Raw genomic sequence first — 16,225 nt, 5'->3', positions numbered from 1 at the left:
GTGAATATCAAACACACAAAAAGACTATTTAAATACGAATCCAGCAATGCTTGCGTATTTCAATCTCATACTAGGACATGAACGCATGAACTTCATCTCCAGAGTCACTTCATCAGCATTTTACTGTTTAATTTGAGAAAAACTGTCATATCATAAACACACCGAAACTCAAAACTCAAAAATAAAAGTTTGGTTTAATCTGACAAATAAATTCCTGTTGTACAGTAGAATTTAGCCACGTCTCAATGTAATAATAATAGTAACACTAATATAATGATAAGTAATAATCGCAATTATTCTTCCATGTTTTAATTTTAACAGTATAAAGATCAGTGGTGCAGCACTTTGTTTGACAAAAAAAGTTTAATTAAATTAAAAGATAAATTAAATTAATGTGTTATGTCTTCATTTGATTACCAGAAAATACACAACACAGAATTTGTGAGAAATCTTTTCATAGAAATTAAATTTCTCAAAAAAAATAATAATAATAATAATTATATATATATATATATATATATATATAATTAAAATGGTTGTTTTTTTTAATTCAATTAGTTACGGTGCTAGTAGCCTACTATTTACGGGTAAATATTACAGTTAACAAACATCACAGACGATGACAAACAGCGACAGAGGTATAATGTCAAAAACACTTCTATAAATTACTTGCAGTTTCCTTACAGTTATTGAGGTAAACATCCCTAAAGTACCGAAAAAAAGGTACCGTTGTACCAAATTTCAGGTACCGATTAAAATGTGAACCGTACCCAACCCTACTCATAACAGCTCTCATCCACTCATCTAGCTCTCATTTATCACACGGCTCTCTGGAATACTTCTGATTTGGTAGCGTTCCCTGGTCAAATTATAATATATTGACGTCTCCGCTAAGTATCTTCCTACATAGCTGCTTGTTTCATGTCTTGTCACTCTTTCGTCTCACAAAAGATCCATTGTATTAATTTTGTAAGTCGTCGTGTAATAAGCATCATGACCCAAAAGTGAACTGAAAGATAAGGGAGTTTTCTATATGTTCACATAATACCTGAACTTCAGAGTGGACACAGATCACTTTTTGTCTTTTTACCAATTTCCATCCATGCAGCATATGCAGATTATAAATGATCAATACATGCACATGTATTTGCCCATGTGATGGCACAGATCCCAACAATATCCAAACAAGCTGTTTTTGGATACTTTAAAGCAATAAAAGTTTATTGATCCATTTCTAATCAAGTTCTTTCTCTGCTATTCTATCACTGAAAGTGGCAAAAAGGCCAGAAATGTTTCACAATGTCTTGTCTTTGGTTTGACTTCAACAAGTAGAACAAATAAATGCTATGAATTGCTCATATTTAGTGTTTATGGTTGTAGTTGAATCTTTAAATCTTTTCTTATGTTTTTTTCCATCAGGAAACTCTGATGAGAACAAGCCGGAGGTGAACAAAATGGACAATGTCCAGAAGTTTGACGACTTTGAGGTCTTCAGCAAGAAAGACAAAGACCAGAAGATGGAAACCGTGGAGGAGAAAGACAAAACTGACCAGGCAGACAAACAAACAACCAAAGGAGACAACACACAAACTCTGGACAAAAACAAAGACGTGGACAAGTCGGAGAAAACGGGCAAAGATGAAACGGTTCTCAATGTAGAAACGCCAGCGAAGGTTGAGAAGTTGGACAAAACTACTAAAGATGAGACGGTTGAGAAGACCGCCGACAAAAAAGAGACTGAAGAAAAGATTGATTCTCCTCCAAAGATGGAGAAAGAGAAGGTGGATCCGGTGGAAAAGACCGAAGTGAAGACGGAGGAAGTGAAAGTCGAGGAGAAGAAATCAGACCAGAAAGTTGAGAAGGATAAAGAAGAACATGTGAAGGAAAAAGCAGAACAGAAGACTGAAAAAGACAAAACCGAGAAGGACAAAGTAGAACAGACGACAGAAAAGATTGAGCCAGCTGACAAGAAACCTGCCAAAGCTGAGAAGGACGACAAAGCCAAAAAAACAGCTGCTAAACCCTCTGCGGCCAAGCCTGCGGTGACCAATGGTGCGCCTGGACGGGACTTGACTAGTCCTGAGAAGAAGACCAAGGTTTGTGAAAACGTCTGTTGTCATCCTCCACTGGCCGTCCCGCTGTTGCTTCTGCTAATGAGTTTTATTATGTTCTTAAAGCTTATTAATGCCAAAATCTCTCATGTAGGGTTGGGAATCATCTTCTCATCCCTACATGACCATCAAATTAAAGAGAGTTAAACTTAAAATGTTTACTCTAAATATTACGATCCGGACCTGGGGCCTCATTTATAAACGTTGCGTACGCACAAAAGAATGCGTGCGCCGCTCTCTACGCAATAATTGGAATTTATAAAAAGCAAACTTGACGGGAAAATGTGCGGTCCTTCAAGCAAGCTCTGACCCAGGCGGACGCACAAAAAACGGGTGAAATGAGAAATGGCGACACCGTCGGCAGATGAAGAAACACGTGAAAGTGTGTGAAACTGTAGACCGTTGTGTATAAGAAATGGCAAAACTGCCTCTCATAACATGAAGACTTCACAAAGCAAGTCTTACAATTAACAGCCTATACGAACACCCGATCGATCTGCAGTGTAAAACAAACAAAATCAAACGAAAATTACAACAGAAATGCAAATTAACACATATTTGCAAAAAGAAAAGTGAAATATGTTATGCAATTCATCCTCATAAATAATATGGTAAACAGAACGAAATAATGTACAAAACTGATATTCTCGTCAATGTGTCCGTCTGGCGGAGCAGATATAGATGCAATTAGATAGACAGATAGATAGATAATTAGGGAGATATATAGATAGATAAATAGATAGATAGATAGATAGATAGATAGATAGATAGATAGATAGATAGATAGATAGATAGATAGATAGATAGATAGATAGATAGATAGATAGATAGATAGATAGATAGATAGATAGATAGATAGATAGATAGATAGATAGATAGATAGATAGATAGATAGATAGATAGATAGATAGATGTATTAATTGTCCACTGGGGAGAGTTGTTTTCATTGTAAAATGTCTTCATCAGCTACGAAATCATGGTATTCATGCAAATGCCTTTAGTTTTATTTTTGATCAAATAACGTATGACGTATGTCTCAACCATTCAGAAAGCTGCAAGACATTAGCACTGAACTATTTCCCGTAGATTATAACCGACATCTGTAGCTTGTCAGATGCAATTAAATGGATGGAAATAAAATGCTCCATCACAATGTGTAATGACGCACAATGGCTGATCTTGCGCTCTAGAAGATGTGGCGAATGGAAGGATTGGGAGTGAAGAACGCATCTTCAGACAGAGGACACACTCTGGAGATGCAGCGCTAGACGCTTTTTTGCCTCGACTTTGATGTCCGACCATTTCTTTTTTATTTCGGCCACGGTCTGAGGTTGTGAGGCTACAGTATTTACGGCGTCTGAAACCTTTTGCACCTCAAGTGCCTTTTCAGTATTAGTAATGCCCACACTGTGCCCTCCAAAACCTCCTATTTTCCACCTCGCCAACGATAACTTCTACTTCAAATCGAGTGAAGTTACGTTTTTTTGATTTCCTCTCTGTGTTTGCCATGATTTCGCAATCGATGAATATTAACTTGTGGGCGTTTCACAGACTATTAATGGGCAACTATGGGCGTGACATGAATCCGCAAAAGCTGCGCTACATTTAGAATTGATTGTGATTTATTAAAGGAAAACTGCGTAGGATGTGCGTGCGCACGGCTTTATAAATCTGAATATTTCTGTGCGTACGCACGTCCTATGTTTCATCCGTACGCCACTTCTGACGCAAATCCTACGCAAAGTTTTATACAAAACAGGCCCCTGATCTTATGCTTTTATCAGCTTGCTCTGCTCATGTCACTGCCGTTATCATTTGTCCTTATTCTATTTTTTGTTCATCATTTGCCATCCATTCATTGGGTTTGCCGTCCATCCATCCAGCCAGTCGCTGGGGCAATCAAACCTAGCACTGCCAAGCCCCGGCCAAGCTCCGCCTCCACCGCTACAGCCGCCGCCCCCAAGCGCCCGACCCCTACCTCATCCTCCAGCGCACCCGCCCCCCTCAGCAAAAGAGCCCCCGTGCCCAAAGTGCCCACCCCGGCCGCTGGCACCAAACGGCCAGCCATGGCATCCACACGGCCCTCCACCGCCACCACAGCCGCCCCCAGCACAGCGGCCAGAGAGGTCAAGCCCAAGGTGAGTCTCATCCATCTGACCGAGGAGACGCCCCAACGCCCTTCCAAAGGTCAAAGCGGCTCAATCCGGCTCTCGTCTCTTTGTGTGTGCCGTCCATGCTTGACCACATCAACATGTATTTTGTTTTGTTTTTCTCGCTCACCAAGGCTGCATTTCATTGATCAAAAATACAGAAATATTATTAGAATTTAATATAACAGTTCTCTATGTGAATATATAGCAAAGTGTAATTTATTCCTGTGATCAAAGCTGAATTTATCATCATTACTCCAGTCTTTAGTCACATGATCCTTCACTAATCATTCCCATATGGAGATTTGCTGCTCAATTATGATTATTATCAATGTTGAAAACAGTTCATATTTTGGTGAAAACCGTGATCGATTTTCAGATAGATCCTGTTTTTCAGGATTTTTTTGATGAATAGAAAGTTCTAAAGAACAGCATTTATTTGAAATTAAATTATAAATGTCACTTTTTATCAATTTAATGCATCCTTGATGAATAGAAGTAGTCATTTATTTTAAAAGAAAATCCTGCTGACCCTAAACTTTTGAACTTAAATGTAATAAATAGAATATACAGGTGCTGGACATTATAATTAGAATATCATCAAAAAGTTTATTTATTTCACTAATTCCATTCAAAACGTGTAACTTGTATGTTATTTTCATTCATTACACACAGACTGATATATTTCAAATGTTTATTTCTTTTAATTTTGATGATTATAACTGACAACTAAGGAAAATCCCAAATCTCAGAAAATTAGAATATTGTGAAAAGGTTGAATATTGAAGACACCTGGTGCCACACTCTAATCAGCTGATTAACTCAAAACACCTGCAAAGGCCTTTAAATGGTCTCTCAGTCTAGTTCTGTAGGCTACACAATCATGGGGAAGACTGCTGACTTGACAGTTGTCCAAAAGACGACCTTTGACCCCTTGCACAAGGAGGGCAAGACACAGAAGGTAATTGCAAAAGAGGCTGGCTGTTCACAGAGCTCTGTGTCCAAGCACATTAATAGAGAGGCGAAGGGAAGGAAAAGATGTGCTAGAAAAAAAGTTTACAAGCAATAGGGATAACCGCACCCTGGAGAGGATTGTGAAACAAAACCCATTCACAAAGATTCACAAAGAGTGGACTGCAGCTGGAGTCAGTGCTTCAAGAACCACTACACACAGACGTATGCAAGACATGGGTTTCAGCTGTGTTATGTTCTCTGATGAAAGTCAATTTTGCATTTCCTTTGGAAATCAGGGTCCCAGAGTCTGGAGGAAGAGAGGAGAGACACACAATCCACGTTGCTTGAGGTCCAGTGTAAAGTTTCCACAGTCAGTGATGGTTTTGGGGTGCCATGTCATCTGCTGGTGTTGGTCCACTGTGTTTTCTGAGGTCCAGTGTAAAGTTTCCACAGTCAGTGATGGTTTTGGGGTGTAATGTCATCTGCTGGTGTTGGTCCACTGTGTTTTCTGAGGTCCAGTGTAAAGTTTCCACAGTCAGTGATGGTTTTGGGGTGTAATGTCATCTGCTGGTGTTGGTCCACTGTGTTTTCTGAGGTCCAGTGTAAAGTTTCCACAGTCAGTGATGGTTTTGGGGTGTAATGTCATCTGCTGGTGTTGGTCCACTGTGTTTTCTGAGGTCCAGTGTAAAGTTTCCACAGTCAGTGATGGTTTTGGGGTGTAATGTCATCTGCTGGTGTTGGTCCACTGTGTTTTCTGAGGTCCAGTGTAAAGTTTCCACAGTCAGTGATGGTTTTGGGGTGTAATGTCATCTGCTGGTGTTGGTCCACTGTGTTTTCTGAGGTCCAGAGTAAAGTTTCCACAGTCAGTGATGGTTTTGGGGTGCCATGTCATCTGCTGGTGTTGGTCCACTGTGTTTTCTGAGGTCCAGTGTAAAGTTTCCACAGTCAGTGATGGTTTTGGGGTGTAATGTCATCTGCTGGTGTTGGTCCACTGTGTTTTCTGAGGTCCAGTGTAAAGTTTCCACAGTCAGTGATGGTTTTGGGGTGTAATGTCATCTGCTGGTGTTGGTCCACTGTGTTTTCTGAGGTCCAGAGTAAAGTTTCCACAGTCAGTGATGGTTTTGGGGTGTAATGTCATCTGCTGGTGTTGGTCCGCTGTATTTTCTGAGGTCCAGTGTAAAGTTTCCACAGTCAGTGATGGTTTTGGGGTGTAATGTCATCTGCTGGTGTTGGTCCACTGTGTTTTCTGAGGTCCAGAGTAAAGTTTCCACAGTCAGTGATGGTTTTGGGGTGCCATGTCATCTGCTGGTGTTGGTCCACTGTGTTTTCTGAGGTCCAGTGTAAAGTTTCCACAGTCAGTGATGGTTTTGGGGTGTAATGTCATCTGCTGGTGTTGGTCCACTGTGTTTTCTGAGGTCCAGTGTAAAGTTTCCACAGTCAGTGATGGTTTTGGGGTGTAATGTCATCTGCTGGTGTTGGTCCACTGTGTTTTCTGAGGTCCAGAGTAAAGTTTCCACAGTCAGTGATGGTTTTGGGGTGTAATGTCATCTGCTGGTGTTGGTCCGCTGTATTTTCTGAGGTCCAGTGTAAAGTTTCCACAGTCAGTGATGGTTTTGGGGTGTAATGTCATCTGCTGGTGTTGGTCCACTGTGTTTTCTGAGGTCCAGAGTAAAGTTTCCACAGTCAGTGATGGTTTTGGGGCGTAATGTCATCTGCTGGTGTTGGTCCACTGTGTTTTCTGAGGTCCAGTGTAAAGTTTCCACAGTCAGTGATGGTTTGGGGTGTAATGTCATCTGCTGGTGTTGGTCCGCTGTGTTTTCTGAGGTCCAGTGTAAAGTTTCCACAGTCAGTGATGGTTTGGGGTGTAATGTCATCTGCTGGTGTTGGTCCACTGTGTTTTCTGAGGTCCAGTGTAAAGTTTCCACAGTCAGTGATGGTTTTGGGGTGTAATGTCATCTGCTGGTGTTGGTCCACTGTGTTTTCTGAGGTCCAGTGTAAAGTTTCCACAGTCAGTGATGGTTTTGGGGTGTAATGTCATCTGCTGGTGTTGGTCCGCTGTATTTTCTGAGGTCCAGTGTAAAGTTTCCACAGTCAGTGATGGTTTTGGGGTGTAATGTCATCTGCTGGTGTTAGTCCACTGTGTTTTCTGAGGTCCAGTGTAAAGTTTCCACAGTCAGTGATGGTTTTGGGGTGTAATGTCATCTGCTGGTGTTGGTCCGCTGTATTTTCTGAGGTCCAGTGTAAAGTTTCCACAGTCAGTGATGGTTTTGGGGTGTAATGTCATCTGCTGGTGTTGGTCCACTGTGTTTTCTGAGGTCCAGTGTAAAGTTTCCACAGTCAGTGATGGTTTTGGGGTGTAATGTCATCTGCTGGTGTTGGTCCGCTGTATTTTCTGAGGTCCAGTGTAAAGTTTCCACAGTCAGTGATGGTTTTGGGGTGTAATGTCATCTGCTGGTGTTGGTCCACTGTGTTTTCTGAGGTCCAAGGTCAACGCAGCCGTATACCAGGACGTTTTAGAGCACTTCATGCTTCCTGCTGCTGACCAACTTTATGGAGATGCAGATTTCATTTTCCAACAGGACTGGACTGGGACCTGCACACAGTGCTAAAGCAACCAGTACCTGGTTTAAGGACTATGGGATCCCTGTTCTTAATTGGCCAGCAAACTCACCTGACCTTAACCCCATAGAAAATCTATGGAGTATTGTGAAGAGGAAGATGTGCAGAAGAGCTGAAGGCCACTATCAGAGCAACCTGGGCTCATATAACACCTGAGCAGAGCCTCAGACTGATCTCCTCATGCCACGCCGCAGTGCCATTGCTGCAGTAGTTCAGGCTAAACCAGACCCAACTGAGTATTGAGTGCTGTACATGCTCATACTTTTCATGTTCATACTTTTCAGTTGGCCAAGATTTCTAAAAATCCTTTCTTTGTATTGGTCTTAAGTAATATTCTAATTTTCTGAGATACTGAATTTGGGATTTTCCCTAGTTGTCTGTTATAATCATCACATTTGAAATATATCAGTCTGTGTGTAATGAATGAATATAATATACAAGTTTCACTGTTTGAATGGAATTAGTGAAATAAATCAACTTTTTGATGATATTCTAATTATATGACCAGCACCTGTATGTGTGTGTGTGTGTATGTATATATATATATATATATATATATATAACTAGCTTATTCTACTCTAAGTAATGACCAAAACTTAGTCTCTCAGGCACTTTTCATGACGGATCGCTTCCTGTATTCCTCAGTTATAAGTTGCTTTGGATAAAAGCGTCTACTAAATGAATACATGTAAACGTAATAGAGCCTCTAAAGTTATAGAAATTGCTACTTAGGAATTGCAATATCTTATCAAATTATTTTGATTTAGTATTCATGAACCTAAATGTAATATATTATGTCTGTAGATTATGTTTTGGAATCTGACACTTTGTAAACCTCTTTAAATATGAAGAATATTCAGTTCAAGTCTTCCCTCTAGTGGCTGTTTGTTTAACTACAGCACTTCCTTCTTAAAATCAGCGCGTAAGTAGTGAAATTAAATGAACATGTACAATCAGGGCCGAAGTTTAACAATCATGATTAAAGCACCGCGTTGCTATGATAATGTTAATATGACTGATTGCACAATAAGACAGGTTTGTCACATAGTAAATAAATAAACATGAAGGGTTGTTTGTTGCTGTTTTAAGTTGGTCTTACTAGATTTTTAGAGGATGACGGGACTATTTTTGGAGCAATGTTAACAGATATATTTGGATGACACTTCTCTGTTTGATCGTGATCATGACAGTAAATCCACTGTGAGAGAGTATTACAGTGAAACTTATAGATTGACCTTTTTTCCTCCTTCAGACGGCCATAGAGAAGCGCCCACTTGTGCCAAAAGCCGCTCCAGCACGGCCCGCTGCAGAGAAACCAGCGGCCGCAAACCGCCCCGCAGCCAGCGCTCCTGCCGCACGACGCCCGGGTTACTGCTCATATCATACATCTAATGATCAGCCTTTGCATTTAGGAAATATTAGGAATATTCACATTGTGCATTTGTATTTTTGTGTTTAGCCGCAAAGACTGAGAGCAAACCAGGAGACGAAAAGAAACCAAGCACACTGAGAACTACAGGTACAGCAAACACACAACACCTCGAGAAACATTAGCAATGTTTACTGTTTTTACTGCTTAATATTTTTATGGAAACTGATTCACTACCATTCAAAATTTTAGAAGAAAATAATACTTTTATTCATCACAGATGCATTAAATTAATCAGAAGTGACATTTATGATGTTACAAAAGATTCAATTTCAAATAAAAGCTGTTCTTTTGAACTTTCTATTCATCAAAGAATCATGAAAAATCATAAAAATATGAACTGTTCAACACTGATAATAATCATAAATGTGTGTTGAGCATCAGATCCTCATATGAGAATGATTAGTGAAGGGTCATGTGACTCTGAAGAATGGAGTTATGATGATTTAATCACACTTTACTATATATTCACATAGAGAACAGATGATCTACATTATAATAATATTTCACATTTTTACTGTATTTATGATCAAATAAATGCAGCCTTTGGTGAGCAGACTAGATGATAATAATAGTAAGAATAAGAAAAATGAGGATATTAACCCTCTATGGTAAGCTAAATGATTTCAATGAGTAAAAAATTATTTGTGTCCTGCTAAGGACACTATAACAATAAAATAAATTTTTTATACTTATATCTTTTTTTTTAAAGTTTGTTCCCTCAAGGCAACATTGTACCACTACGGACAAATTGAAACATTTGACATTTTCATGTAGAAAAAAGAAATATATTTATTGAAATCATAAATTTCTTTAACCAGACACCTGAACAAACACATTTATCCAGTTTTTTATGCATTACAAATTTCATATTTAATAAAAATTTCAAATTCAGCTGTTGCTCTTAGGCAACATTGTACCATCGTGGAACACAAGTATTACCAAACCATCATATCCATCTTCATCCTCATCTGCATCTTCAATCTCTCCCTGTCGGATTGTCACTATGACCCTCATCTTCCTCATCACATGACACCTCATCCTGATGTGTTGTGTTTTATACCTTTTTAAGTGCTATAGAAAATAATAATATGTGCAGTTATAGTATGTGAATTACTATTCTTTCTTCTAAGTGCAAAATCATGCAAATCATGCAAAAATGCTAATATATTTAGAGCATTCTAGCTCTTTTCCTTACAAATATGCTATATTTGTACCCAACCCAGTCTAGTATGACCTTGTGCGATTCCATTATGGTACAATATCGCCTTGAGGCAACACAGTTTTTTATTTACTTTAAAAAATTTGATGATATATAATGTAAAGTTCTTGAAAATACTTACCAGTGAAGGTGACTCATATTTTCCATCATTAACTGGACGGAAATGAGTGAAAAATGCACTTTTCATTGGCGAAAATATGGAGCCATGTGACCTGTGCATATGTGCTGAAATAGGACACAAAATGGACCCTTGTGGGTCATGTGACCACTATTTTGCACTTTCATTGATTAGTATTTGAGTTCTTCTTCCCTGAGATAGGTTTGAACAATAAATTGGGGTTTCATTTTATTAAAAATAAATTAAAATATACAATGTTGCCTGGAGGCAAGGTAAAAGATGCAGAGGTGCTACTCTGACAAACACATTTAAATCCATGAGAAATCTCTTTAAAAGTGAATTGGGCAGCAGGAATGAGTTGGGGAAAGACTCTGTGTGTGGGATTATCCCAGTTTCCAGAGATTTGAACCGAACGCAGCACTGCACAGATTATTTTAATCTGACTTTTAAAAGAGGCTTTTATGTTTCAAAGCTGAACATTCAAATATCGCTCCGAAACCGCATCTAGTGCTCACTTATTAACAGTACAAGTACTTCTGTTAACTTCCTGCGAACCTTAAAACAAGTGTAGCTGTGTTCATTTCGTCAACAACCTTTTTTCACTGACGAAAACGAGACGATAACTAAATAAAAACTAGTGTTGGATGACAAAAACTATCAGGAAAATCTACTGTCATTTTCGTCAACCAATAAAAACGAGACGAAAATGTTAGTGAGGGACGATTATTGAAGAGATGGGGTCAGAACTGATGATCTGTGTCACAGATGCTGATCTAACGGCTGGAAAACACGGCTCATCCCCAATCCAGCTCCAGAGCCGCTCAATCAGTCAATAACACACATTTATGACCGGCAATTGTTTATGAACTAATGCTGATGAATAATGACAATGTTTACTTTACCATGTTTATATAGTAATATGTTTTAGACGGTTGTAACAATGCATATTTATCTCCTGAACTTAAATGAGCTCCTGCAACTGCAATAGTAAGGCGAGATTTCAAAATAAGAGTCCTGGTGCATTTCCAGCTGGTTTATAATTAAAAGTCATGCATTATATATTCAGTTTTGGTTACACAATAAACTGTATTTAATTTATTTCCCATTTAATTCATAGTGAGGAGGAAAGACCAGTATTTGACACATATTCAATAAAGTATCAGGGTTATAATAGTTCACTAAAACCATTAAAAAAAAAATCTTTGTTACTTTAAATTAAATAAATGTTAACTGAAATTAAAAAGATAAATAAACAAACGTATTTGAAGCTTTAGCTTAACATGATATACTAACTAAAACAGAAATACAAAGTTATAAAAACTATATAGATGTTTTTAAAAACAAACAAAAAGTGAATTGAGCTCTTGTGTATTTTTAATGTCAAAAACAAAATGATGTCAAAATGTCAGTTCAAGTGACAGTCGGTTATGTAACGCTTAAATGCTTAATGTATTACAATTGAACTAAACTCATTAGATTTTAGGAGACTAAAACTAGACTAAAACTAAAAACTACTCAGGTGACTCAAATATGACTAAAACTAAATGGCATTTTAGTCAAAAGACTATGACTTAAACTAAATCAAAATATGCTGACAAAATGAAAATGTAGTTATCTGACCTCACATCTCCAGTTCCAGATGCCGCCCGCTCTAAATCAGCACCGCTCAAAGCCTCCACCACCATGAGCAGCGCCACCACCCGCCCTCGCACCACCAAAGCCCCGGCCTCCAGCACCACCACAGCCCCTGCGGCCGAGAAGAAGCCGCTGGTCCCCCGCTCCACCCGCCCCAGCTCCACCACCTCCAGCTCCACCACCCGCCCCACCTCCAGCTCCACCCGCCCCAGCTCCAGCTCCACCCGCCCCAGCTCCATCCCAGCGGCGGACATCAAAAGCGTCCGCTCCAAGATCGGCTCCACGGACAACATTACACACAAGCCAGGAGGAGGAAAGGTAAGCACACACACGAGTTTGAGAGTCAGTCCTGTAGCTTCTTTAGTTATATATATTGCAGTATTATTTCTGTTTTATTATCCGAAAGTCACACTGTGATGTCTAGATATGAGGACTGTACAAACGACCATGTTCATATGGTTTGATAAAGTTGTACTATCATGAACCAGGGACAGATTCCTGTGGTGTGTTGTAGTAATGAGGGCATTATTTTTATTAAGCCTCAGTCAGTTTGACATGTTTGAGTGGTTTCTCTTCGGCAGGAAATGCTTATGTCATCTTTAGTATGTTAATCGTTATTTAAACAGTCTTTCTTAAGTGACTTTAGTCCACAACCTGAACAATGATGACGTTACAGGCAGTTTCCAGAGGTAGAAACGGATCAGTCCATTTTAGATTTTACAACTAATATAATATTATGAAATTATGTATGTATGTATATAAAAATAAAACAATTAATTAAAATTACATACATAATATTATTTATATATATATATATATATATATATATATATATATATATATATATATATATATATATATATATATATATATATATATAATGTAATACTTATTGTATATTCAATTAAATTGTATTACTAATTAATGTAATATTATTAATATATTGAATTACATACACATATCTTAGAATGTTAATTTTATATATATAATATACATTTATTTTTATTTGTATATATTTGATTAATAATAATTATTATAAATTATTATAATTTTATATATATATATATATATATATATATATATATAAAAAATGTTATGTTTGTAATTTTAAATATGCAATTGATTAATATTAAATACATTTTATAATATATAAATATTAAAATAAATGATATATATATATATATATTAAAATACTTTAAAATGTATTATATAATATATATAAATTAAAATATAATTAATATATAATACAAATTTATTGTGATTAATCACATCAAAAATAAAAGTTTGTGTACATGTATATACATGCATGTATATATTTAAGAAAAAAAATATTTTTTATAAAAAAAATATATTTATATACAAGATAAATTATATATATACAGTATATACATGCTAATATTTCTTAAATATATACATGAATGTGTGTGTATTTATATATACATAATAATTAACAGAGTACACACACGTATATTATGTTAACACAAACTTTTATTTTGCATGCAATTAATCACGTTGAATTTTTCCCCAGCGCTAATATATATATATGTATACTTTAAAAAAAAAAAAATTTTTTACTAGATGCATCCTTCACCGTCCACATACTTAAATTAATGTATAAGTATCTTTTTTTCTACTTTTAATTGCATTTCTAGAGAGAAAGCGTGTGCAGTCGCTGCCTCTGGTTCTGTCCTGATCATGTGATTACGGCTGAAGATCAGCTTATTCTCTGTTTTCTCTGCTCATGTTTACTTCTATATGACCCTGTATATTTAGCTCCAGGCTTCATAACCATTATTTATCACTCACGTCCTGATGTCCCACTTTCACTTTGTGGTATTGCACCCGTCCCATGTTTGTTGTTCATCCTGGTCTTTTTCCTGGCTGAGCTCTTTCTGTGATTGGCTAACACTCGGCTGTTCCTGATATGCTTGAGAAGCGTCTCCTGTCACCGAGCGTCGTTTAGGAGCAGAGCATCAGTGCGGTTGTAAAGCGAGGTTACACTGCTGTGTTTGGAGCATGAGGATGTTTGACCCCAGATCCGTGCATGTCTGGAGTTTGTCCACAGACGCACGTTACTAACCCGCCGTGTTCCCGCCTCTTCCTCTGATCCTGAAGTCTTCATCTGCGAGTACAGTAGGGTTTAGGCCGTAGATGAGTGTAAAAGAGCCTTTGCACACATGTGAGTGACTGGAGGGGTGTATCTGCAGGTGTCTCAGAGCAGGACGGACACACACACCTCGCCCTCCAAAGAGACCAGCCAGGGCAAAGTGAGTTCAACCCATCAGCCCCTCACACTCCTGTCTCTGTCTTCTCACACTCATTCTCTGCTCAATATAGCCCACACAGATCTGACGGCTCAGTAGCTTTAGTAGTAGAGTGATAGAGCGATGTACTGTGTGTGTGTGTGTGTGTGCGTGCGTGCGCATATAATACACACAAACACACACATAAGTACTAATTAATATATGAAAATATTCAATTATTTAATTTGCATACACAAATATCTTAGAATATGTTAATTATTTATATATATATATATATATATATATATATATATATATATATATATATATATATATATATATATATATATATATATATATATATACATTTATTTTTTATTTGTAAATATGATAATTAATTATTAATATTGTATATTTAATATATATATTTGTATAATATCATATTTTAATATTAAACTTTGAATATATACACACACATATAAATCATATTGTTATTAATAATAAATAAATATTTAATATGGTTTTATATATGTATAATATTTTTGTTACATTTTAATATGTAATATATTTTATAGAAATATATTTTACATTTTTAATATGTAATGTATTAATAATGTATAATTAATAATAATGATATTACATATTTTATTAATAAATACATACATATTTTATATATATATATATATACATACATACATACATACATACATACATATATATATATATATATATATATATATATATATATATATATATATATATATATATATATATATATATATATATATATATATATATATATATAAAATTAATGTTAAACTTTGAATATAATGTAATATATTTTATAAAAATATTATATTTGTAATTTTAAATATTTAATGGATAAATATTTATAATTTAAATTATACGGTATCATTATTTTTATTAATAATAAATACATAAATATTTAATATTATTTATATATGTGTGTGTGTCTGTTTAAGTTTAAATTTGATTATATGTAATAAGTTTTATTAAATATAATAGTGTTATATTTGTAATTTAGAATTTGTAATGGATTAGTAATGTATAATTTAATTTATAATGTATAATTAATAATCATTAAGTCACACACATATATTCAATTATTTAATTTGCATACACAAATATCTTAGAATATGTTAATTATATATATATATATATATACACACATTTATTTTTTATTTGTAAATATGAGAATTAATTATTAATATTGTATATTTAATATATATATAATTAATGTTAAACTTTGAATATAATGTAATATATTTTATAAAAATATTATATTTGTAATTTTAAATATTTAATGGATAAATATTTATAATTTAAATTATACGGTATAATTATTTTTATTAATAATAAATACATAAATATTTAATATTATTTATATATGTGTGTTCGTGTCTAAGTTTAAATTTGATGTAGTATGTTTTATTAAATATAATAGTGTTATATTTGTAATTTTGAATATGTAATGGTCTAGTAATGTATAATTTAATTTATAATGTATAATTAATAATCATTAAGTCACACACATATATATTTATTAATGTTAAACTTTGAATGTATGTAATATATTTGATTAAAAAAATGATATTTGTAATTTTAAATGTAATGTATTGGTAATTAATAATTTAATTTATGTATAATTAATAATCATATTTCTATTCATAATATATACATGTTAGATGATATATCATATACAGTATATATGTTATCAGCCATT

At 35.5% G+C, this 16,225-nt stretch overlaps 1 protein-coding gene across 9 annotated transcripts in view; it reads left to right on the top strand.

Annotated features, from left to right (window-relative positions):
* The window catches only part of LOC307119820 (uncharacterized protein), a 152,505-nt gene that overhangs the window by 116,391 nt on the left and 19,889 nt on the right, over positions 1 to 16,225 (top strand). For 6 of the 9 annotated variants that reach the window (XM_079806393.1, XM_079806398.1, XM_079806399.1 and 3 more), the window contains 6 exons: positions 1,420 to 2,096; positions 3,995 to 4,249; positions 9,087 to 9,201; positions 9,294 to 9,353; positions 12,237 to 12,556; positions 14,446 to 14,505. In XM_079806393.1, the coding sequence (XP_079662519.1) occupies positions 1,420 to 2,096; positions 3,995 to 4,249; positions 9,087 to 9,201; positions 9,294 to 9,353; positions 12,237 to 12,556; positions 14,446 to 14,505 (1,487 nt within the window). Of the gene's footprint in view, positions 1 to 1,419; positions 2,097 to 3,994; positions 4,250 to 9,086; positions 9,202 to 9,293; positions 9,354 to 12,236; positions 12,557 to 14,011; positions 14,588 to 16,225 lie in introns of those variants that run through there. The other 3 variants (XR_013815681.1, XM_079806397.1, XM_079806396.1) reach the window with 3 other exon arrangements.

This window comes from Gobio gobio (genome assembly GCF_949357685.1).
Source record: "Gobio gobio genome assembly, chromosome: 23".
NCBI lineage: Eukaryota > Metazoa > Chordata > Actinopteri > Cypriniformes > Gobionidae > Gobio > Gobio gobio.
This window is presented reverse-complemented; position numbering and strand designations above follow the sequence as displayed.